The 26,168-nt window shown below is 41.5% G+C and overlaps 1 protein-coding gene across 1 annotated transcript in view; it reads left to right on the forward strand.

The window, feature by feature from the left end:
• GRHL2 (grainyhead like transcription factor 2) overlaps window positions 1-26,168 on the forward strand; it is a 187,545-nt gene that overhangs the window by 97,483 nt on the left and 63,894 nt on the right. Inside the window, exon 8 of the mRNA XM_008001246.3 lies at window positions 13,811-13,905. Within this exon, the coding sequence (XP_007999437.2) occupies window positions 13,811-13,905 (95 nt within the window). The remainder of the gene's footprint in view (window positions 1-13,810; window positions 13,906-26,168) is intronic.

Below are 26,168 nucleotides of genomic sequence, written 5' to 3' on the forward strand. Positions count from 1 at the left end.
TTTTTGAAAACTTAAGCTTTCAAAATGAAATGAAAACATTTCTTCACTTTTGATTCTCCATAGTTCTCTTTGAGGGCAAAGGAAGCCTCTCAAAAGACTCTTGATCACAGACTTTAGTTGACCTCTGTGAATGATTCAGCATGGCTGTCCTGTTAAGGTCTAGAAGCTCTTTTTAATCTGGAGTCATGCTCCACTTTCAAACAGGAATCATAATTAAAACTAAAGGACAGTTTATTTTAACTGTTAAAAAAATAAAGAGTTTTTTTCTTTGAGTTTTTTAGGGGAAGCTGGCTTTGGATGTGCCCTGTAAGCATGCTTTCGCAGTTTTTATAGCCAGTCCTGGGCTTGGCTACTCTGAGAGCTATGCAGAAAAGTGGGAGGATGGAGATTTAAGGTGGTGTGTGGGAAGAGGTGATGTCCAATTTTTGGGAGGTCAGGTAGCCAGGTGGCTAGGTGGTCAGGTGGTAAGGTGATCAAGTGGCCAGGTGGCCAGGTGGTCAGGTGGCTAGGTGGTCAGGTAGCCAGGTGGTCAGGTAGCTAGGTGACCAGGCAGACAGGTGGTCAGGTGGTCAGGTGGCCAGATAGCCAGGTGGTCAGGTAGCCAAGTGTCCAGGTGGCCAGGTGATCAGGTAGTATGAATTTGTGGCCCCAACAGGCCTGGGAGGCAAGGGCACCAGCAACTCCCAACTCTCTTCAGCAGGGCTTCCCACCATCCCATCTAGTTTAGTTCTCTGGCTCTCTGGAGGGCTGTCCTTTTCCCCAAATTATACAGATTTGCTGTCTCCCTACAGTCTGGAAAATGTAGGTCTTCCCTCCCTTAAAAATAACTCAAGTAAATAGAATTTCACTTTTTGATGTTTTTCTAGGCTGTTTCCATACTTCTGAATAGATATGAAAAATAAATTTGGTTACAAACCTAACCAAACCTCTTGAGAGCTCCCAAATTAAAAAAACAAAATCCAAGGGCTGGTGAGAATTAAGGCTGTAGTTAGAACTCAGTCAGAAGAGCAAGCTCCATCCTCACGTCCTCCCCAGGACCAGATGCGAGGGGGACTCTGGGGTGTTGGCCAGCAACGGACTCACTTGCAGCTCCAGATCCTTCTCTGTTGCATCCGCCCTTGCTGTTATCACGGGTTCATGTGCAGTGTAAGACATGCTCTGTTTTCTAGAGACGTGCTAAAGCTGCAGTTGCGGAAAACTCCTTTTCATCTCAACCTTGATTAGAAACATTTCTGTGATAAAAGAGTGGTAGGCTGTGAAGGTTAATTAACTTAAAACGCTGTAAATGCAAGTGTTCTCTAAAGTTTAATATTTGTTTAGGCAGAAAATAATTTTCAATCATAATTGAGCCACTGTGGGTTTTCACTTACTGGATAACTGTCTCAGGATGAATCCTGGAAACTCATTCTGTTGAGGCCAGCGTCTCTGGGGAAAATCCCTTCTGCTGTGTGTGTGTGATAGGAGTGGTCCTCGGGCTCCCTCTGGTTCCCTCCAGGGAAGGGTCAGGATCCTATCCCCAGCTCCAGCCCCTGATCCCTGTAGACTCCCTTTCAAGCTATTGCTGGGCCCTTCTCTTTCCTTCCACCCCATGTTTCTTAGGAGCTTGTGCTTCCTGCCTGACATCTTAAACTATCACTCATTTCTCAATCCAGCATAATCTGTCTTTTATTAATATTTTGAAATGACAGATCTCTTTTCACCCTTCACTATTTTTTCCTACTTATTTCCAACCTCTTGTTTGACCCTTCTCTGGCGTTCTCCTTGCCTAGAATAGCCCGCCCTCGCTTCTTCACCTGGAAGACATCTCACACCTTGAGACCTTGTTCCCCTAAGATCTTCCTAATCTTCCCAGATAGAGTCAGCTGCTCCCACTGCGGGCTTTGCTTTAGATCTAAACAATAGCACTTGGCAGGGTTTCACTTGGTTCATTCATTCGTTCATTTATTCATCCTACTAGACGCTGAACTTTTTGAATGAAGAGAGGATTTTTTTAACCTTGAATCTTTGTATGCTTAGCAGCTGGTATAGAACCTGGCAGAGAACAGATGCTCAACCAATGTTGCATAATCGATGAGCACATTGCCATGTGTGATTTTGTGCATCTAGGTGACAGTGACAGTAAGCAGACATGTGCCTGGTTCACTGAGAAATCTGACTGGGGTTGGACTGTCCTCTTTCATGCTGAAAGAATCATTTTTGGTAGTATTTTTCTGATACTAGAAGACTATGTCTTTAGTACTTCCATTTCTTATATTTAAATATATTTTATTGTACTATAAACATTTTGATGTAACTTCAATACCTCTGAGACTTAATTGCTAGCCTACAAACATAATATATATATACTCATAAAGAAGGATAAATGTCTCCTTTTAAACTTAACTGGAAATTATTTCTGTTTTCCTGAAACAAACGTGGAAAATTGTTGAAAGGCAAACTTTTTTTTTAAAAAAAGTAGCTAGATGTGTAATTAAAATTTACAACAAATGTGTCCCTTCATCATTTTTCTTCACTGCTCCTCGGAACTCAGTTTTTCTGGTTCCAGCATATTATCGTTTAATAAGCCTTTTCTGATATTTCTCCTACTCCTGGAAATGTTAAAGCTATGAGTGGTTAACCAGAACGAATGTTACAGAGAAGGCAAAAGCAGACAATACTTGAAGAGCCCTCTGAGGGTCTGTTTTAATGACAGGGTAAAGCTGTCCTATAGAGATACTGGTTTAGATGATGAGATTTCAAAATCAAAACATACGCACATACTCACACGCACAGATAACTGAAACCACTGATAGACTTACTGTGTTTAGTACTATACAATGCTATATTTCCTGTCTGTCATTTTTTTATACACATTTACTGGACATTGAGTTGTTTTTCCCCTAACTGATGGGACTTTTGTTATATCCATAGTTGTAACATCATTCTTTCATCTCCAGCGTGGAATTTATACTTTTATTTGATTTCATGTTTTTCGTTTGGAACCTCATTTTCTTTTTTCAGATATACATTTAAGGAAACTTCAAGCACTCTCATAGTATTATAGTTTTCAGTATTATTGGATTGGCTTAAAAACGACACACACACACACACAAAATCGTAGAGATACAATTAGATAGTTCATGAGACTCATGTGTTTCATAAGCAAAACTATAGAGCTGGTCTATTCAGCCACCCTCTAGCATCTGCTAGAAGTTTCTGCCCCTGTGGCCTTCAATAGAAACAAATGTATGTCTTTGTAACATTCACAAGTGTGAAATTAGGCAAATTTTAAATTTTTCTTCCTTGTTTACAAAACCTAAAACTTGCCAAGTTTTTTCAAAATTAAATTAAATTCTTTGAGGTTGTAGAAGCCAAAATAAGGTAAAGCTAATCTGAAGAAAACTCTTTGAACAGGCTTCAGGAATGTGGACCACCACTAGTTTCTCTGCTTTTGAAAAGACATGTGTTGAAATAATTGAGTGCTTAATAAATGAGAGTCTCGTCTTTGTTCAACAATCCTGTGCCATAGGTGCTGTAGTGTCTCCATTTCACAGATAAGGCAGCCAGCTTAGTGAGGTCATGTAGTTCTCCAAAGGTTGCTGTGGACTCAAGTCCACTCACACCCACCATCTGGGGTCAGCATTACAATGGTAAACTGTAATAGCAACAGCAGTTTCCCTCCTTAGGAGAATTCAAATTCCTATTTTGACGTAATATCAAAATCTCTAACAATTTCGGAATTGATGAAAAATAAGTAAAAGTACACAGGACTAGCAACGTGAGTCATTCAAGTAGCAGTTAATGCAAAAATCATTCCTGCAACAAACTAGAATAGTCCATGAGCCACTTCCCACTGACTTAACACAGGTAAGAGGTTTACCTTCCTACGTCACTTAACTCATTCTGTGTCTGCGATTTGGGCAGTTAGGGGTAAGTGGGAAGCTTGATAATGAACATTTATCTTACCGTATTTTGAGTTGCTCAAGTAATTGGGCTTGTAGTTCAAATTTAGTAAAAGATAATCCACTTGAAGATTTGTAGTCTTTGTTCTGCACTACCAATTACCAAAAAGTTATTTCTAGTGTTTGAATCTATTCAGTCAGCAACTCTGAAGTACAACTATAAGTGTTTGAAAATTTTTTCTCACACTGAGGGTTGTTAGACACTAGAATGAGGCTGTGGAATCTTATAGAACAGACGTTCTTGAGACTCTTGCCAATAATATAAAATACCACCATTTCAGAAAGAGTTCAGTTTCGTTTTATAAATTAGAGTCGGTTTTTACCAAGTGTTACAGTTTCTGGATATATCATCGGGGGTGGGAAAAGATTAGAGAGCTTTGTGGAAGAAGGGGCCCTGTTTGCTGGGATGATTACTGCTGATTAACCACATTGGGCAGTAACTTCTAATCCTATGTGCCTATAACTTCTTGTCCCCTCATGTACTCCCAAGAGTGTCAGTATATTAGACAACAGCATGGAGAATAGAAAACCGGCATATGCTTGAGTAGTTCGTGCAGTGTTATAAGCGTCTTACTTACCAAAGCACAGTTTGCATTTTCATTCATTCAGAAAACTGTCAGAAACTGCCAGGTACTTTTGTGTGATTTACAAATTAAATTTGTGGACAGAGACAAAATGGTTATAGTTAAATCTCCCTGAGCCACATGGACTGATGAAACGAGCTAAATGTTAAGCCTGTCTGAGTTACTAAATCTGGAGCTATGTGCTGTGGTGCAAACAGGGGCACACGTGCATGTGTGTTTATGTGTGTCTACGCACAGGATGTGACCTATTGTCAGTTTGAAATCAAGTTTGCTAGTCAAGACCAACATTCTTAAAAAATGAAATCATATAGAATAAAAAATACTAGCATATACAGAACATAGTAATGGGTTACAATATAAAATGTTCATACTCTATGCTTCTGGTCAGTACAACTTGAAAGCTATAACATTGTCTGTAGAATTCCTTCTCCACAAACAGGAGGGTGAATCAAACCCAAGTAAAATATTAGATGTAGCCTAAAAGGAAAGTTCTAAGAAACACAAATGTTATCTGTGAGGGTATTATACTAAGCCATGGAGAGTAAATAGTAATGATATTATTAATAATTATACCTTTAATAATATATTAATAGAGGAGTCACTCTATGCTGGTCACATATGTTTCCATAATTTCAGCTGTCATTGCCCTGGATTTTGTGTGGAAAGGTGCTCATTTGGCTGTGTAGCAGAGAAGTCAAAGGCCTCTGGCATGTATGTAGATGAATTTCATAAGTTCCAATCCCAGCTTGGGATTACAAACTGACTGTGGGGGATGGGAGAGTACTTACATGCTTACCTGTTTCCTATCCTATGACGTAGGAATAATAACAATAAAAAGCTACCAAGCAAAGCTGTCTGAGGTAATACTTGTGAAGTATATATGTTTAGCACAGGGCTCTCAAAAAATGGTGGCCATTATAATTTGCTCATGGGCCAGTATTTCAATGATGGAAATACTTTAGTGCCTCTAAAAATCAGCTCTAGTGTCAACACACTTAAGGAAACCCAGTCAGGTCACCTCTGACTCTGTAAAGCATTATGAAGAAAATAATGAACGCATAAGTGAGTTCTTGTGAGTCATTCGGGTTTTAAGAAGCCACTGCTTTGATTTTGAAAACAGAGGAAAAGATCTCAGAATCTATTTAGACTAGGGTTCATTTATTCTGCCTGTTTCAAGTCAGAGCAAATGCTCCTGGAATGACCCTCTCCTGTTTCCTGAGTTTGAGCCGATCCTATTGGGCACTGCAGACAGGGAGAAGTGGATGTTTGAGGACAGGTGGGAGGTGCAAAGTGGAGACCATTATTGGTCCCACCTTCCACTATGAGACTAGCAGGGCCCAGTTCTCTTAGCTATTGTCTCTATTTTGTAGATGAGGAAATTTCAAGTTCAGAGAAGTTGAGTTAACTCACTGGAGGTCTCAGGGCTTGGTGGGAAGAAGGATGGAAAATTAAATTCAGGTCTGTGTCTCCACCACCATGTCCTTTCTCTTTATTGCCACCCTGTAAATAGACTTGTAAGCATCAGGACCCCAAATATATAAACTATGTCGAGCTCTCAGCTTTTGTTAAAAGCATCTTATTAGGCTGTAGTATATGTACCTTGAGTCAGCAATTGTGCCCAGAGCCATTTTCAGCATTCCAGCTTTATTATTTCACTAGTCCAGACAGAATCCGCACCTTTCAGAAGAGAAGCAATCTTTATATTAATTATGCTACTCCTTTTAATCTCCAACAATATATATAAAAATAATTAGAAGGGGTAGTTATAATTTACCAAGCGTGTGAAGCTTAATTAAGGTGGAGGAATTAACACTGCCTTTGACGGGATTTCCAGAATCACACTTGCACCTACAGTCAGTCTGAAGAAAGCTCAGCCTCCAGAAGTCTGAATTTAAAAACCTATTAACAGGCCAGTGATTATAGGCAAAAGATAAAAAATAGAAAAGATAACAAAAAGATTCACCGTAACAATTCAAATAGAATTGGATCCCTGAATTTCTGTGCCAAATATAACTTTCCAGAAACACAAACACAAAGCATTGCACTTTCACACATCCTCAGCAGCCCTTTGCTGAAGCACTGCAAAGTTTATCATCATTTCCCCAACACAGACACCTCTTGTTTTCTTAGAAAGGCTAACTTTGGAATTTTTCTTTCAGTCTTCGCAGTGCTTGCAGTATATGGAGATATTTTCTTGTTTGTCTCCTCTTTACTGAAGCACCCCAATCTTGTCCTTCTTGTCAAGGAATCTGCAATGATCCCAAAATGTCCAGTCTCTTTGACTCATCAAGGTTACACTCCTTTAGTGCTTCCCAACAAACTGGTAGCCATTGTAGGACATACTCTGATCCCAATATCTGCTGACAATGTATTGTTGAATTTGCAAGACGAATATGGGCAGTGGTTAAAAGTGTGGCCTTTGGCATCAAGCAGACCCGGATTCAGATCTCAGGTTGGCTTGTTACCAGCTACGTGATTTTCCACAAACAGCTTAACTTCTCTGTGGGAGGAAGATGCTGATTCCTGCTTCACAGAGTGGTTGCCAGGATTAGCAGAGGTGATAAAAGCTTCACATAGGCTTGGCACAAGCTTGTAAGTTCTCTGTGGCAGTTATTATCCTAAGAGCATTTGCACTTTAATGCCAGGAGATGACAATGTCTTTATCCAAAGGATGGAGTGTTTCAGGATGAGCTTCCAGGCATAAGAATAAGAAGACATCCTGAAGCAGGTGGTGCTTGAATCTTACTGTGCAGGTAACTGCCTGTCCTCCCATATTGGTATTTAGTCCTCCTAAGAAGGGAAATCTGAGAAGCGAAGAGGAACTCTCACATGTACTTCATTGATAGTTGACTTAGGACCTTAATGACAGATATAGCACTTTTTTTTGTTTGTTTGTTTTTTTGAGATAGAGTGTTGCTCTGTCACCAGGCTGGAGTACAATGGCACAATCTCGGCTCACTGCAGCCTCTGTCTCCTGGGTTCAAGCAATTCTCCTGCCTCAGCCTCCTGAGTAGCTGGGATTACGGGTGCGCACCACCACACCTGGCTAATTTTTGTATTTTCAGCAGAGACAGGGTTTCACCACATTGGTCAGGCTGGTCTCGAACTCCTGACCTCGTAATCTGCCCGCCTTGGCCTCCCAAGTTGCTGGGATTACAGGCACGAGCCACCATGCCTGGCCAAATATAGCACTTTCTAATACTGTGTGGAGTGAACCAAATGTACCAAAATAATCCAATAATGAAATTGCTCCTTTTAATTATTTTGGCATTTCCATTTGCCATAGAACAGTATTAAGTGTAGTCCCCAGACCAGCCATATCAGCTCTACCTGAGAGCTTGCTAGAAATGCAAATTCTTGGCCACATTCTAGACCAATGGAATCGGAATCTCTGAGAGTGGGCGGAGAATCTGCATTTTATCAAAGCCCTCCAGGTGACTCTGGTGCCCTGCAACATTTGAGAAGCACCATTATAGAATATCCACTCAAGCCTGTCAGCCATGGGAATTTGGAAACACTTGTTCTGCTTTGGGAGGATGCTAGCAGGTCCCTAGAGAATTTCCGTGTGTTCCCAAACACTTCACTCTGAGATTTCAAGGACACACACAGCCTTAGAGAGGACCCTGAACGTTTTGGCTGTATCACTGGCAGCATATGACATTAACAGTGAGATCAAGTTCACTCTTATTTCATTAGAAAGACTCCCATTTTTTCTCCCCATGGTTTTATTCTTTTTGTTGTTGTTGAGATGGAGTCTCTGTTGCCCAAGCTGGAGTGCAATGGCATGACCTCAGCTCGCTGCAACCTGCACCTCCCGGGTGCCAGTGATTCTCCTGCCTCAGCCTTTAGAGTAGCTGGGATTACAGGCACCCATCACCACGCCTGGCTAATTTTTGTATTTTAGTAGAGATGGGGTTTCACCATGTTGGCCAGGCTGGTCTTGAACTCCTGACCTCAGGTGATCCGCCTGTCTCGGCCTCCCAAAGTGTTAGGATTACAGGAGTGAGCCACCACGCCCAGCCAGCATAATTTTTTAAAACCTGTTTCAGCCAATAATAATATTGTCGCATCATGCCTGTTTTGGAAAATATTAAGCCATTTTCCTATTTGTTCGCTTATCCTCACGAGGTAGATGTTAGTATTGTGTTTACAAACTAGTATTTAAAATGTGTAGTTTTTATGTTGCCTTGTCACTTTTTTTAGGGTAAAAAAAGTCCATTTGAAATTCAATATGTTCACAATGGTGTGTTTTATAATTCGTTTAAAGAGGGATGATTATTTTTTAGCTATGGTAACTATCATTGCAAAAAGAAGCCATTCACTCAGGTCACATGAGTTCTAATCACAGGAAGGAATCCCAGATGTAGGAGGTTGAGAGGGACCCTCGAAAATGATATGTCCTCGTCCTAACTCCCAGAACCTGTAAATAGGACCCTATTTGGGAAAAAGATCTTTGCAGATTGTGATTAAGTTAAGGATCTCAAGATGAGATCGCTCTGGATTAAGGTGGGCCCTACATCCAATGACAAATCCTTAGAAGGGGGAACAGTCTGGGCACGGTGGCTCACACCTGTAATCCCAGCACTTTGGGAGACTGAGGCAGGCAGATCACCTGAGGTCAGGAGTTCAAGACCAGCCTGGCCAACATGGTGAAACCTCATCTCTACTAAAAATGTCAAAAAAATTAGCCAGGTGTGGTGGCAGGTACCTGTAATCCCAGCTGCTGGGGAGGCTGAAGCAGAAGAATCACTTGAACCCGGGAGGCAGAGACTGCAGTGAGCCATTGCATTCCAGACTGGGCAATAAGAGCAAGAGTCTGTATCAAAATAAATAAATAAATAAAATATAGAGAGACAGAGAGAGAGAGAATGGGGAACAGATGCAGAGACACAGAAGAGAAGGCCATGTGAAGACAGAAGCAGAGATTGGAGTGACACACTGCTGGCATGGCACAGCTTGATTTCAAACTCCTGGCCTCTGGAACTATGAGCAAAAATATTCCTGTTGTTCAAAGCCACCACGTTTATGGTAATTAGTGATGACAGCTCAAGGAAACTGGCAGAGCAGCTCATGACTATGCCTTTTCCTGACTATAGCTGTCAAAATTGACAACATTTGGGTTTGAGAAACTTTCTTGAGAAAATAAGTTGAGGAAGGCTCAGCACCAGGTCACTGAGTTTCCATTCCTACCATGGGCCATAAACTCTTAAGCATACAACACTCACCAAAGGACATTCACCCAGCTTTCAGAAACCGGAGGCACAACTATTAGCATTTTATTTGTCAGACAACTATGCATGTGGACGAAGTCACATCGGTTTGCATCAGCTGTTTAGTCTCTTGGAAGACTTTGACAGTCGTGAAGTGGGAGCAAAGCTATTGTACCACCTGTAGAGACTGAACACAAAGGGTAGAGATGAGCAGACATTTCTTGTATGGTATAAGGCTGGAGAGGAGTACATGACATTAGTCTCTTAGTTATCTTGCTTGTTTAGAATGTCTAAGGATCCGTCCATTCATTCACTGAACAAACTTATGGAGCACATCCTATGAGTATGATATTAAGCACTGAGAAAGCAGCAGTATTTAAGATAAGTTCCTTGCCCTCATATAACATATACAACTAATGAGAAATGTTGGTGATAAATAGTAAACTAATAAATAAAATACTTGTACATGCCATGAAGGACATATACAAGGTAATGGAACCACCCAATAACAAGTAGTCTTACTATCCTTTTGTTTTGGGCATAAAAAAGCAGATTAAGGATAACTGTCTTGTTCATTTATTTATCTATATACTTATTTATATTCTGTCTCTGGGACTGAAAGAGCCAAAAGATCAGGGACCTAGTTTTGTTTCTTGCTGTTTCTCAAGCATGAGGACAATGCCTGGCACATAGAGGGCTCATGGTAAATATTTCCTCAATACATTTGTTGATTAAGTGAAGGTGATAGAAACTGACAGGGACCTTGAACAAGATTAGAGTATTTTATTTGGATCTATATTGCATTTGTTTTTGAAATTCTTTCCTTATTTGAGCTAATATGCTTTTTATGGAAGACATTTTTTATGTGGAGAAGCTATGGGAAATAAAACCTCATAATGTTGTAACTCATGAGAGCTAGGATACATGTTTGACCAAATTTTCTTGGTTTGTCTTATTTCTAGATACAACATTTGCTTTCTTTTTTACAATTCACCTAAAAGCTGCTTATTTTTAAATGTGTATTTAAAACTTCAAAGTTGCAAGACTATCTTTTAGAATAATTAGCTATAAAGAATCAAGGACTTCAGTTGATCTAAATTCAATGGTCTTCTTTTCTCTTCAAAATTTTAAGAGTTTGGCTGGCCTGCTGGAAGCACAGGTTTATATTTAAAATCATCCCAAGTATAGTCGTATAACCTTGTTCTAAATTTGAAAGATATAAAATTGTTTTTCTTTGCTTTTTGTTTTCTCTTTTAGCTTTAACTATTTATTTCAAAATCAGTAAGAAAACTGAATACCCTAAGAAAAAAATACGCAAAGAACAGAGCAGGAAGTGTTGTAATAAATAAATATATTTTTAAAACAAAGAGAAGGGCCGTGTGCCATGGCTCACGCCTGTAATCCTAGCACTTTGGGAGGCCGAAGCGGGTGGATCACAAGGTCAGGAGATCGAGACCATCCTGGCTAACACGGTGAAACCCCGTCTCTACTAAAAACACAAAAAATTAGCCAGGCGTGGTGGCAGGTGCCTGTAGTCTCAGCCACTTGGGAGGCTGAGGCAGGAGAATCACTTGAACCCGGGAGGCAACTCTTGCAGTGAGCCGAGATCACACCACTGCACTCCAGCCTGGGTGACAGAGTGAGACTCTGTCTCAAAAAATAAAAAAATAAAAAAAATAAATAAATGAAACAAAGAGAAAAAAATAAATACAGAGAGTCAAAAACAAAATGAAAGCTGTTTCAACCTCCTTTGCAATCAATAAATTACAAATTAAATTAATGAGTCACCATGTTTTGCATATCAGTTTGGAAAGCAACATTTTGAGGAAACAACAACACGTGTACTGTTGCTGTGAACATCAACTGTTTCAACTTTTGCAGGAACACTTCGACAAAATGAATTAAAAGCCTTAAATTTTTTTTTCTTTGACCTGCTACTTTCACTTCTAAGAATATATATTAATGAAATACAATTAAGCGTATATGCATTTTTAGCTGTAAAGATAATTAAATAAAACCTTATTTGAAATAGAAAAGTATTGGACATCATCTGGCTGAGACAAGCAAAATAAAGTCGTGGCACATAATTCAGTTTAGTGGTATTTGGCCATTAAAAGTAATTTTACACCAGTTTATTGACATGGGAAGATGCTGATGATGTGTTAGGCAAAAATAAATACATTAAGAAATAACTGTTATAGTATTGTATAAAATGTTTACATATTTTTGAGAAAGGGAAGCAGAGAGAAAGATAGGAAGGATAAAGTGTACCACAGATCTGTTTATAGTTGGTTATTTGTGGATAAGAAGATTGTGGTTGCTTTTAAATATTTTTCTTATTTGTTCATGATCTCTGACTCTCCTGTGGTGGCCACACATGCTTTTATATTGAAGTGTGTGCTTTATTTAAAATGTAAACATGTAGTTTGGCTTTAAAATTTCCATGGGGGAAACCACAGAAGCACGGCAAAGGACATTAGTAAGCAGTCTCTGTAAGGAGACACCTGGTTGGCTATCCTGTGTGAGAAGAGATGTTTGAACTTAAAAGTGGTAGAAGAAGTGCGAATATATTGTCAGTGGAATGCTGCCTTGTGCTCATCAGATTGGCAAGAAAGTAGGGACAAAGAGGGAAATAGAGTTCTGGTGGGAGGCTGCACTGGCTCATCCATCCTGGAGACTGAGTCTGGAGGGCTGTCCTGAAGAGCACATTTAGGAGCTTTTTATGTGATCAGCCATCGGTTCAGCTCCCAGGAATATGAATTTTCATCACAGAGTTGTCTGTACCAGAGAGCAGAGACCACTGAAGGGTCCATCTCTGGGATGGGGGATAAGTAAACTGTGGTTGACGGTCCCTGCAGCTACCGTTAGAAACAGGCATACAACTAGCACTAAGGTTAGATCTGAAAAGGTCTAGTGTGGATTGCCAGATAAAATACAGGGTGCCAGTTAAATTTGAATTTCCTATAAATAATGAATACATTTTGAAGATAAGTATATCCCAAATATTTGCCCAATCTGGCAACTTTAGTCATAGAACAACAGAATTTATGATAATTAAAGCTATGTACACAGGCAAATCAAACCAATATATTCCATAAGGATATATGTTAACACATTTATAGCTATTGCATTTGTGGGAAGGATAATAGGAAGAAAAAGAAATATATAGTAACCAAATAAAGTCGTAAAATAAGAAAGGGCCTTGAATAGACCAATGTTGATAGTGAACTAAGTATGATTAACTCAACTCTCCATAGCTAAGTCCAAAAAGATTTTTTTTTGAGATGGAGTCTCACTCTGTCACCCAGGCTGGAGTGCAGTGGCATGATCTTGGCTCACTGCAACCCCCGCCTTCCAGGCAAGAAAATCAAGCAATTCTTGTGCCTCAGCCTCCTAAGTAGCTAGGATTACGGGCATGTGCCACCATGCCTGGCTAATTTTTGTATTTTTAGTAGAGACAGGGTTTCACCATGTTAGCCAGGCTGATCTCAAACTCCTGACCTCAGGTGATCCTCCCACCTCGGCCTCCCAAAGTTCTGGGATTACAGATGTGAGCCACCACACCTGGCCCTAAAAAGAAATTTTTTAGAAACTTTACTGTGGTCTCCTGAAAAATTTTTTTTTTTTTTTTAACTAAAGTCCTGATGACACTGCCTGGCTGATAAACAGAATATTCTGTTCTACAAAAAATTCTGTATGGAGTACCCTGGTACTTCTAGCAAAATTAAGTGGCAGAAAAGTGAGCAGGAGGGAGAGTGGGTGGGTGACATGGGGCTTGGAAGAAAAGAGAAAACCTTAATAATTTTATAAAACTAGTAAAATATGAAACTAATGAACAAATTAGCTAAGAACATTGGTTTGCTTAGTTTTACTCTTTTAAAAGAGGAACACGCTTACATTCTTACAGGGTAAGTATTAGTAAAATAACATAAGTGAGCACCAATCCTTAACTGTTAGCATGGAGATAGCTAGAAAAATAAGCAAAGTTTAAATTTACCCATTGGAAAATGATGGTTCAGTACACGTCACCAAGTCACTCTTACTACTTTAAAAGCTTCTTTTTTTAATGTTACAGCCGATTACAAGGAGAGCTTTAATACGATCGGAAACATCGAAGAGATTGCGTATAATGCTGTTTCCTTTACCTGGGACGTGAATGAAGAGGCGAAGGTGAGTGACAAAATAGCATTGATTCATTGTTCGTACCTCCTAATAACGTGCCCATCCTCTGCAGTTTATTCTTTTTTAAAAGCCTCTATTGGTAGCCTCGTATTGAAAAGAAAACGAAACTTTCATCTTTTGCCTTTGCAGAGGGTAAGGGAGAAAAAGGAGCGTGCTCCTCTGTGGCTTCCTGTAGAATGTAATGAGCCAAGTTGCATGTCCCACCCAAATCCTTCAGGCCCCAGGCTTCATTTTAGCACTTGGAGCTGGGAAGATGAGGCCAGAAAACCTTTTCTCTCTGCAGTGCAGATTTCCCCAAAGGCCTCTCCGTGCAGCCTCCTCCAGACACAGGGAGGAACTCAGAGCTGATGTGTTCGTAGGTAAGCTACTGGGCAGACCGCTGACCGCATAGCCCTTCCAGGCTTAAGCTGGTTGAAGGATGGAATACAGGAAGCAGGCTGCAGGTCCCTGAGCTCTACTGATGGAAGTGTGGCCACCAGTGTGATCTTCAGCCACTTGTTTAATGTTGGCTGCTTACCTAACCTTTTTCTGTTTTTCGGGGTGCCCACATGGTTTAAGAAGTACAAAGGCAAAATCTGTGGTGAAGTGAGCCCTAAGAGAGACGTCCACTATTGCACCAGTTTGGATAAAAGAAGGCAGATTTGCTTTCCGGCCACGAGTCTCTTTGATTTTATGAAAACCCCAAACCGTTCTGCTGTGCCCACTCTCCTTTCTGTGTTCCTTCGCTTCTGATCCTTGATTCTTATTTTGCACTCATGGGAAGGTGCCAGATGAAACCTAAGCTTGTTTTTTGGTTTAGTTCTGGACCATCTAGGAGGGTGTTAGAAGAGTTTGTCTTCAAGCAAATGAAAAGGTCAATGTACACTGCTCTGGTCAATGCTTTATTGTCTGAGAGCAGGGGGAAGGCTGGGTGAGAAAGGAAATGGGTTGGGAGTTTGCAGGCACGGCTACAGAAGAAGAATTGCCCAGTGTCTCATTTCACTCAAGTATAAAACAATGTAGAATAGGCCTGAGAAAGGCAGCCCAAATGGGCAAATGGTGATAGAGTGCCCGTGCAGCCTGGAGAAGTTTCTGTGGCTCAGTCTCAGTGCCTCCCAGAAAGGAAGCAGACCTTGCCGTGGGGTGCGAGGTTGGTCCCACACAGAACTGTAGGCAAATGTGTCTCTGAGGTCCACTCCTCCTTCATTTAAAGTTTCCTGCCCAAGCCATGTGCTTTTGGCACTTTGTTAATCTCCTCGGCTACCCGAGCCCCATTCTCCCTGCCCCTCCCTTCTCCTGAGAACACTGTGCTCCTGTGCTCAGGGCTATCTGCACCTTTCCCACATTCCTGCCTAGTGCCTCCTTATTCCAACCAATGCTTGCCCTTTCTCATCGTTCCCTGTTCTCTCAGAGGCTAGACTGCTGGACCTGATCAGTAAGAGGCAGTCTGTGTGACGGCACAGGTCTAGGATGGCCACTGAGTCATCCTGAGCAAGTTATCTGACCTCTCTGGGCCTCGGTTCTGGCATGCAGACAAACACACAGATTTCCAAATGTCTCTACTGCAGCCAGCATCATGCTGAGGGCATAAAGCATGATGGATGATCCAGTGCTCTGGGAAGGGAGGCCTGGGAAACAGTAACTGAGCAACAGTGTGACCAGGGAGAGGCAGGGCCTATGTCAGAGTCCCTGGGAAGAAAATGGGGTCATGTACCTGGAAGTGTCTTATCAGTGTTAAAGGACCAGGCATGGTGGCTGATGCCTGTAATCCCAGCGCTTTGGGAGGCCAAGGTGGGAGGATCCTTGAGGCCAGAAGTTCAAGAGTAACCTGGGTAAAGTAGGGAGACCCCATGTCTACAAAATAAAAAATAAAAATTAACTGGGCAGGGTGGCATGCATCTGAAGTCCTAGCTACTCAGGAGGCAGAGGTGGGAGGATTGCTCAAGCCCAGGCGGTAAAGGCTGCAATGAATCATGATCATGCCGCTGTGCTCTAGCCTCAGTAACAGAGCAAGACCCTGTCTTAAACACATACCACCACCACCACCACCACCACCACCACCAACAACAACAATAACAACAAAAAAACAAATGTTAAGGCAAGCTATAACTATGAGCTGTAATCATTACCATAATTTTCATTATCACACGATCTGTGATAATGAGTGCTAGTGGGTGAATGTTTTAACTGTTCTGCTTCAATAGGAACCTTTTATAGAAATGCCTAACCTAGAAGGGACAGTTTAATGATGGAAGCTTCAGGCTCTGTAGTAAACCAATGAGATAGTTAATGTGGAGTTGAGTTGACCTTCCAGCCCAGTTCATTCCATACCACTCATTCACCATAAGCAGGAGCTTACTTTCCTTGTCTAAATGTGTGTGCCTGTGCATGTGGGTGTACATGTGAGTATGCATGTGTATAAACCAGGTTTCTCAGAGCAGACAAGTTTAAGCTCACACATGCTTTGAAAAATGACAGTGGAGGATATTTTATATTGCATTGTTTTATGTTGCAAAATTTGTTTAGCTTCATTAATAATATTTTAAGTGACTATTACTTGGTGGCAGCAATTGTTTGAGTTTGGGTTAATCAATAAGTAATGAAAAAAGTTCCAAATATTTTTCTCCAGACTACTGAAGAGCACTTAATGTTTTATTTTACTTTAAGTTCCTGGATACAAGTGCAGAATGTGTAGGTTTGCTGCATACATATGCGTGTACCATGATGGTTTGCTGCCCCATCAACCCATCATCTAGGTTTTCAACAAAGCAAGAAGTAAAAGCCCTGCATGCATTAGGTATTTTTCCTAGGGCTCTCCCTTCCCTAGACCCCCACCCCTCCACAGGCCCTGGTGATGTGATGTTCCCCCTCCGTGTCCATGTGTACTTATTGTTCAGCTCCCACTTATGAGTGAGAACATGAGGTGTTTGGTTTCCTGTTCCTGTGTTAGTTACTGAAGAGCTTTTAAAGACAAACCATAAAAGTTAAATCTACTTCATTAGAAAGGCTGAGAGAATTTTTTTAATCTGCAGAGTCTAAGGCATTTCTCTAAAATATCATTGATTTTATAATAAGCAGACTACAAAAGGCAAAATTGCATGATTGTTGAAAAAAAGGTTTTCAACAAAGCAAGAAGGCATCCCTCTCACAGTGGAAGTGTTTGTGATCTTCGTGTTGTGGACCTATCTGTCACGAGTAGTTGTATTTGCTTTCAAATTCCTATTGGTAACGTCTGCACAGAAATCTTTCCTAGGCTTCAGGGCAGCAGGCCCTTTCAGTATCACATGATATTTTAGTTTGTATGGCCAGAGGACACAAACTTGTGGCCTGTAGCCTTTAGATGGTCCACAGAATGCATATATGTATGTGTGTATTATGCATTTTTGTACTTCTATTTAAAATTTTAACTTTTTTTGGCCCACATTAAATAATCAGAAGATTCTTATTTTTAAAAATCCAGGTTTTTAAGTCTCTTGGATAATTAAAGATTCTGGCAACCATTAAGCCCTAGTGTTTGCAAGGTGATGAGTGACTCTAATAAGGTACTGGGCTCTTTATGGCTTTCTCTAGCATTCCCCATTCTGGAATTTTCCCTGCCTAGCCCTGGTGAACATTTGAGTTTTCATGCCCAACTATGCCCCCCAGGCAACTGATACGCAGTTTAGCTCTTCACTGCCTTTCAGCATTCAGGAGGGTAGTGACACAATGCAGGCTGAAGCCATAGGTAGGTTCAATCTTTCTGCCCGGAGCTCAGAGGAATGGGGCAAGCAAGGCCACCAGCATTCCCTGGCTCCCTGGCTCCTTTGGCCTGGTCCTCATGGTGCTGCAGCTGCAGCAGGCCAGGCACTGATTTGTGTCCCCACTGCCGAAGAGGGAATCTGTGACATTCTTCTGAATGCTCACAACAGTGGTAAATCTTGGTCTTTCAAGATGTTAAAAAAAAAAAAAAACACCAGAAACCACCTCGATCCAAATGTGAATACATATCAACATGTTGGATAATACCACCTGAGGATTAAGAATGAGGTTTTTTTGGGCACCAAGTTTTATATATCATCTTTGGAGCCGGCCATATCAGAGGAGACCTTCTAAATATGCTTTAAAGCCATGGCAGCATCATTGGAGAAACCTGTATGTCTTCCCAAGATGATTATGTTAAAGGATAGTTTTTATTTGGATATTTAGGTTTTGATGCATTTATTTAAAAAACAAAAACCAAAAAACCAATCCAGTATTTGGTATTCTTGCCACAGATCTATAATCAAGACCTGATGATAAGGCTTATGGATTTTTCCAAAGCATACGTTTTCTTTCATTGCTGACTTACATTTTATTTCTACCTCTCATTTAGCATGAACAGAAAAAAAGGAAAGACATGAAACTCTAATCATTTGATTAAATTAAATTATAGGAAAACGTTTTCCCAGGGAAGGTGTTAAAGCTATTAGTTAAAACGAGGTTTGGGGATTAATTCCAGATTTGCAGTGTCCGTTGCAGGTAGATTCTCGCAGAACTATTGCAGAGTTCTTCAACCCAGAACCCATTTTGCTGGTTGTGACACAGAGTCTTTGCAGCAGAAATAGTCTCCAACAGGATCGGCTTTTGTCCTCAGGGTCTCTGCAGTCTGGAAGCCTGTGTAATGTGAACAGGTGTCCCTGGGGTGCTGATAATCTAGGTGGACAAGGTTCTGAGTGTCCACACTGTCACTGCTTGGAAATTGGTGGTGGGCAGGGCCCAGTGCGTGGCAGCAGAAAGAGCACTGAAAAGGGGTTCAGACCACCAGATTCTAGCCCTGGCACCCAAATAACTGGCTTTTTACTTCCCCCGTTTTTTTTCTTTTTGCAAAAAAAACCAAACCAAAACAAAACAAAAAACCCATAAAACAATGGGAAGTGTGTGTGTGCGCATATATGTGTGTGTGTAGATTAAGATCCCATCCATATGATCCCAATGGGAGGACTTCTGTGTCATATTCTTTCACATGACTCCCATTTACAAGAATTTTTAAATTTTCATTCTCTCCTTACCCAAACACTGGCACCTAAGTAGTAGATTTGTTGGTCACTAATCCCTAAGATGAGGAATTCCCACGCCAGACCCTAGTGAGTTATTAAAGGGCTGTGAGCTCAGATTCCTGGCACCGAGCACTGCCTTTTCCAAGTGATGACATCACCCCCACAGCAGAGTGCAGCAAACCCTAATTACAGACTTCCTTTTCTCCTAGATTTCTAAGGAGTCTTGAAACTGGGCCCCCTGTTTTCATCCAGGGCTGTTTTCTCTGTTCACAATGATTTTAAGATTAAACCAATCTTGGTGCGCTACAAAGACCTCCCTCATGTGACCACAGAGAAGAATTACTTGAGCATTAAAGATGCTTAGTGCTTTGCACTGACTTTCAGGAACATGTTTCCTTTTCGGATTTTTTCACTGGAACACTGTAAAAATTCCTCCACGTCTCTACGCTTCACCCTTCCTTGGTTTATAATACATAAGATTTAAAAAACCTTTCTTTCCATGAATATTTTTTTAAATTGCTCTGCCTCCAAGTCTTTTAGAATGACCTTAGTTCAGGATTCAGTGAAAATGTTCACTACCATTGTATCCGGAATTGGTAGGTTCTTGGTCTGGCTGACTTCAAGAATGAAGCCGCAGACTTTCACGGTGACTGTTACAGTTCTTAAAGATGGTGTGTTTGAGGTTTGTTCCTTCAGGTGTTCAGATGTGTCCGGAGTTTCTTCCTTCTGGTGGGTTAGCGGTCTCCCTGGCTTCAGGAGTGAAGCTACAGACCTCCACCGTGTTACAGCTCTTAAAAGCAGCATGTCTGGAGTTGTTCATGCCTCTCGGTGGCTTCCTGGTCTCACTGGCTACAGGCGTGAAGCTGCAGACCTTCAGAGTGAGCGTTATAGCTCATAAAGGCGGCGCAGACCCAAAGAGTGAGCAGTAACAAGATTTATTGCCAAGAGCAAAAGACCAAAAATTCCACAGTTAGAAGAGAACCCCAAGAAGTTACCACCGCTAGCGTGGGCAGCCTGCTTTTATTTCCTTATCTGACCCCACCCACATCATGCCAATTGGTCCATTTTACAGAGAACTGATTGGCCCATTTTACAGAGAGCTGATTGGTCCATTTTGACAGGGTGCTGATTGGTACGTTTACAAATCTTGAGCTAGACACAGAGTGCTGATTGGTGCATTTGCAATCCTTTAGCTAGACACAGAAGTTCTCCAAGTCTCCACTAGATTAACTAGACACAGAGCAGTGATTGGTGTGTTTACAAACCTTGAGCTAGACACAAAGTGCTGATTGGTGCATTTACAAACCTTTAGCTAGACATAAAAGTTCTCAAGTCCCCACCTGACTCAGGCGCCCAGCTGGCTCAGCCTAGTGGATGCTGCAGGGGGGCTGCAGCCTGAGCTGCCCTCCAGTCCCCTGCCCCTCACGCCCACACTCCTCAGCTCTTGGGCGGTCGATGGGATCCGGTGGTCGATGGGATCGGGCGGCGCCATGGAGCAGGGGGCGGCGCCCGTCGGGGAGGCGGCTGAGACCCATCGAGAATTCCAGCGCAGCGCGGCGGTGCTGGAGGACCCCGCGCGGCTCCTCGAGCGCAGCCAGATTGGACACTGAGGCCGAAAAGGCGTCAAGAGGGAGCGAGGGCTGCTAGCACGTTGTCATCTCTCACCATCACACTAAATAATCATGCTGACAAATAAATCTACTACTAGCCATCTCCGATCTTTATGATTTTTAGAAAAGTCCATTATAATTCAATAATACAAAACTCTGATCTCCCAGGGTTATTCTTTGCTGCCTTCTAGGCCAGTGCCTCCGTTTTCAGAAGCAGAGTGATTACTTTCCTGAGCAATGTGTATCCCGCTCCCCGCTCCCGCTGTGTGTTGAGTTGCAGAAGAGGACTTAGGGGTATTGGTTTATCTAGCCTTCTGCTTTGTTAGAGCATCAGCAAATGTTCTTCCTGCATTTTGTGATTGGGGAGGACCTTCCAGACAGGAAGTTGTTGCAGTTTTGGAAAGGGCCAAGGACAAAGTAAGGCATCTGTTTTTATCTCTGTTAATAAATTTTCCTAACGAGATTGGAGGTGGGCAGGGCTGAAACCCAGTGGAGGTGGGGAAGGGAGCAAAGAGTCTAAGAGACATCATGGATAATCTTCTTGGGCCTCTTAGATTCTGACTTCACTAAATATTACCTCTCAACATATCAGGCCCTGCAAGATTGGGCAAATGGAAAAAGTGAATTTAGAATTCAGGGCCCTATGAGTCCAGAGCCCTTGCTGTTGACTATCCTGATAGAGGGAAATCTGATTTTTGTTTTAAGCCAAAGCAAGCTATGATTTTCCTTCTTCAAGCAATCTATAGGGGACAAACTCTGTGCACCCAGAAAGAAAGAAAATGAGTGGCTAACCCCCATTTCCTCGAGCAAAGCAGTTCAATCAGGCCACCCTGCTTTCGCCACCTGCCCTGTCCTCATGCCACACTTTCTCCTTCCCCACAAAAATGGGCCTGCTGGTCCAGCACTTCCGGCACATAGGGCTCTCCCTATCCACGTCTTCTGTTACCCTGGTACATCAACTGTCCGTATCATACATATTGACCGGAACTGATGTGGGAGTGAAAATTCCTTGCACTCTTCAATGGAGCATTTGCATGCTGATTAGCCTAACACTAGTGAGATCCTCTGCAAAGATTAGTGCATGCTTTCAATTACAGTGCTGAGACATATCAGTGTTTTCTTCTCCGTGCCTTTACACATTTATTCTTCATTTCCCCCATCTCTCTCCAGCTCCTTTCCCTGGTATCCTGAATTTCATTTTAATTCATTTACACGATCTCTGTACACCTTTCTCTAGTATATTTCTTCTGTTAGGAATAGTGGAGGCAATTCCTTGCTTTTTTTTTTTTTTTTTTTTTTTTTTTTTTGCAAAACCATGCAAGAAGCACAGCACTAAAAAATTTCCAAAACAAGAATGAGGATTATGATCGGAGAAGATGAAGCTTGCAGGAGGCATACAGTGACCCTCCACTCTACATGTGCAACTTAAGAAATCCAACAAACAAATCCTCACATGTACCAGGGTGGTAATTGGAAGTGACTACTTACGCATAAGCCAATATTCCTTTTAAAGAGAGATTCCTCTAATCTTGGGTCTCTTTGGAATGCTTCAAATGCACTGCATTTACGAAAGAGGTGTGTATGTAATTTTTGAAACTGTGGGAAAATGCAAAGTGAGGAGACATGTTGATATTTCCTCTGGGCCCTATTTGCATTAATAGTTTTTCCCCATTGCCTTCTTGTTGGATTTTGCTTTAATACTAACAAGTACATATCCTCTAAGAACTGAGAGCCTGTCTCAGGGAGTTAAACAGGGATGTGCTAAGATGAGCTGGCTGGTGAGAGGAAACTAGAAGTGCAAGTTGAAAGTAAACTGTTCTCATCTGTATTTGTAAATCCATTTTTAAGGGAGAAAATGAAGTTGATTTAAATGTCCCAGCACTGCCTGACAGCTGCCCTGGACTTACGAGTGCATCTGATGTGGCCTGGGTCATGGTGACGACAGTGAACTGGTTTCATGTGAGATGTGACTAGAGCCATTGTATAGGCTGACTTACTATTTCCGTAGAAAACCTAACTCTCTTCCTCCTCTCACTTCCTCTGCTCACCTCCTCTCTCAGTGTTGTCTTTTCAAGGTGAGCAAGCCAAGCCTAGCTTTCTGCTCCAGCAGCTGCTATTAGAGAGGAAAAACAGCTCTGTGTCCTCATTATCTCAATTTCAGTAGCTTGAAAGATAAGATGGTGAGAACCGCAGGGCTTTGGCCATAGCTTACAAAAAAGGAATAAATTGGAGAAAACACAGGTATTCTAACTTTTCGTATACTGCAAATTATTCAGTCTCTTTGGGTGAAAAATAAGGTTATACTAATTGAAAGTCCAACTTGTGTTCAGTACCATATCATGGCAAATCCATTAAGTTGTCTCAAATGTGTTATTTTTCTCCTTTCCCTCCCTCTGTCTCTCTTCCTTTTTGGTCTAAACTGCTTAATCAGTTTTTATTGAGCCTCCACTGTGTGCCAAGCCAGCTCTTTTGAAAATTAAAGTTTCGGTAGTCTTAACGAATCATGCTTTCTGAAGGGCTGTTCCTAAATGGACAGCGTTCTTGTTCTGCTGAACTCCATTGCTGGATACCAAAGGAGAAGGGAAGATGTGTAAATACTGTTTTTCAGGATGAAAATGGAAATCAAAGGACTGTCTGAAGGAGACTACACTCCTGAGTGCCCTGTGGGTTCATGACCTTGCTTATTCCTCAGCCCGCACCCCTCAGCAGCCCAGTGCTTTTGACTGGGGAGTTCTTTTTCTGCTTACAAGACAGTCTAGGATGGTATGGGGTTGGTAGATGTTAATGATCAAGAAAAATTTATATTCCAATTTTTTGCCTAAATTAATGTATTGCCTGATTTTAAATAGGCAATCTTGTGGAAAATTACAGAATATTACAAAACATATCCCTTGGTCTCAAAAGTAAAAATAGGGTTGTGGGACACTCTTAGGAGGGGTCTTGAAAGATTGAATTGCACACTGCAAAGCAGGGTAAATGGCATTTTTATGTGTTTGCTGAGGTGTGGTGTGGGTAAAGGAAGCCTTACAAGAGAAAAGTAAACATTTGCTGGAGTCTTTGGTATTGAACTTAAACAAAGCCATGCCTTTGTTCCAGTTTTATAAGGTAATGGATGTTAGAAAAAGCTATAAAGCTGGAGTTAATTCATATATAAAAGGAATAATCTTTAGAAGGCATCTCACCAAAGGTATCAATGGCTAGATCTTTGTTAGAATTTTTGTGGACTGAATTTTGCTTAGGACTCTGTAATTAATATGTACGAACTATTGTATTGTACAGAGAATTAGACTGCATACTTGGATTTCATAAAATGATTGTGTGTGCGTGTGTACACAATGACTAATATTTGTTCAGTGATTACCCTATACCAGGCACTCTGCCAGGCACTCCATATACATTATGCAATATTCATATTTTTAAGTGAATAACAATTTCCATTTAACTAATGAGGAATTTGAAGCCCAGAAAAGTTAACTAGCTTACCTGAGGTTGCACAGCTAGTGCATGATAGAGCTGGAATTCTAACCTTCGACTGTCTGGTTCTGAAGCATGTGCTTTTTCCATGGCACCTTTTTGTTTTGGGAAGACCTAGTAGTAATATCTCCTTTCACCTCTGACAAGGGAATAATCATTCCTGTGAAGCAGCACACCCACTGCATATCAGGCACTGGGCCAGTCGGTGGAGGTCCTGAACAAACAAGCCAGGGAGAATCCCTGCGCTTAGAGAATGTTTGGACCAGGCTGGGAACTGAGATGCAGATGTAAATAATTGAAATACAAGGTAGGTAAATGACAGTGACTCTGCGGGAGATAAAAGTGCTAGAAGAAAAGGTCTAAAGAGAGAGGCAGCTCCATTATTTATTTTTTTACATTTTATTTTTTAAAATTTCAGGTGAAAAATTGAAAGACTAATACATTTGATACCACTTACCCTTCACCTGGATTGACTCGTTGTTAACATTTTGCAAGATTTGCTTTATCTCTTCTCTCTCTCTCTCTCTCTCTCTCTTTCACACACACACACACACCCCTACACCTTAGTTCTAAGTACTTCAGCATGTAGAGAGGTCCTCTTTCTGTGGGATCGGGAAGATACAAGGAAGGATGTGGCATGTAAGGTGTGTCTTCAGGATCAGGTGGACTTAGACATAAGGAAACTGGAAGAAGAGTGTGCAATGGGGAACAAGGGAGTGTCCAAAGGTGCAAAACCTGGAAAGAACAAGGAGAGAGGGCACTGCGCCACTCAGGAGAGTGTGACACTCAGGAGACAAGTTAGTGTTAGTTGTAAAGAGGGGATGATAGAAGTCATGAGAAAGGATGAGATTGCTGTGGAGAGAATTGGAGGGTGGGCAAAACAGGGTGAAGGATGGGACTTTAGAAAATGTAGAGGGAGAGGAGCTGGAGAAGGAAGGGGTGGTGAGTAAGAGCAGAGAAGAGGAAAGGGGAAGGAAGGAAGGGGAAGGTGGACAAAGAGGACAAGAGAGGGCCACCAAAGTCCAATGGTTTAGGCAGTGATTGTTCAAACTGTGATCCTCAATAAGCAGCATCAGTGTTGACTTGAGAGATTGTTAGAAACACAAATATTTGTATCTCCCAACCCAGGCCCACTGAATTAGAAACTCTGGGGATGAGGCCCTGTAACCTGTGTTTCAGCCAGGCCTCCTGGCGATTCTGATGCATACTAAATTAGGAAACGCCTGTTATAAATATGCTGCTGAGAAGGCTGCCCTTGCTTTGAAGAAAGCAATTTCAGAAGTAAATTTATACACGCACATGTGAACAAAAGCCACGTAGAAAGTTCATTGCAGCATTGTTTATGTCAGGAAAACACTGGAAACAACCTAATGTTGAAGAAATTGTTGTTCCATATTTCATGCTTTTTTAAAGAGAGAGAGAAAGTGATCTTCAGACTTTATTGTTAAGTGAAAAAAGCAAGATGCAGACCTGTGTGCGTTTTATGCTACCACTTGTGTAAAATAGGAAATGATGTGTATTTGCATTTGCATAATGTGTTTCTAGAAAGATACTCAAGAAATTGTTGGTTGGCTGGGGAACAAGGAAGGGAGGTAATTTTCACAGTTTACCCTTTTGTGCCTTTTGGATTTTGTGCCATATTCAGGTATTACCAACTCAAAACAAGTTTTAAGTGTTAAACATGAACAGAAAAAGCTTCACGTAATAAATGCTGAAAAAGTCGAGTGAATGAATCTTTCCATCTGTACTGAAGTTCTTCTGCCTGGGAGCTCATTATTTCACCAAGCAGCCCAATCTTTCATTACGCAGTGTCAAAAGTCTCCCTCATCCCGATGTGCTGCTTCGCAAGATCTCCTCGTGACAGAGCCGAGCGGGAGAAACTGTTGTAGTTTGAAGAGCAGTGAAGGTTTCTGCCTGAGTGACTTCCCCGTGCTCTCCCCAGCAATACCTGGGATTCAACCCCTCCCAAAGTGCTGTGGGGAGAGAGATTTAATGTTTTTAAATCAATGTTCCTTAATTAAATGTTTGTTCCATTAATGCAAATCAGAATTCATCTACCTTTGGATCATTTGAAGTTAGCTTCACAAAATCCCCAGGGAGAGAATCCGGCTGGAAGGTAGCAATAGAGGGAGGAAGTAGTAATCCTACAGGAAGGAGGGCTTGAACTGGGGGA

The sequence above is a fragment of the Chlorocebus sabaeus genome, chromosome 8, assembly GCF_047675955.1.
Source record: "Chlorocebus sabaeus isolate Y175 chromosome 8, mChlSab1.0.hap1, whole genome shotgun sequence".
NCBI classification, from domain to species: Eukaryota; Metazoa; Chordata; class Mammalia; order Primates; family Cercopithecidae; genus Chlorocebus; species Chlorocebus sabaeus.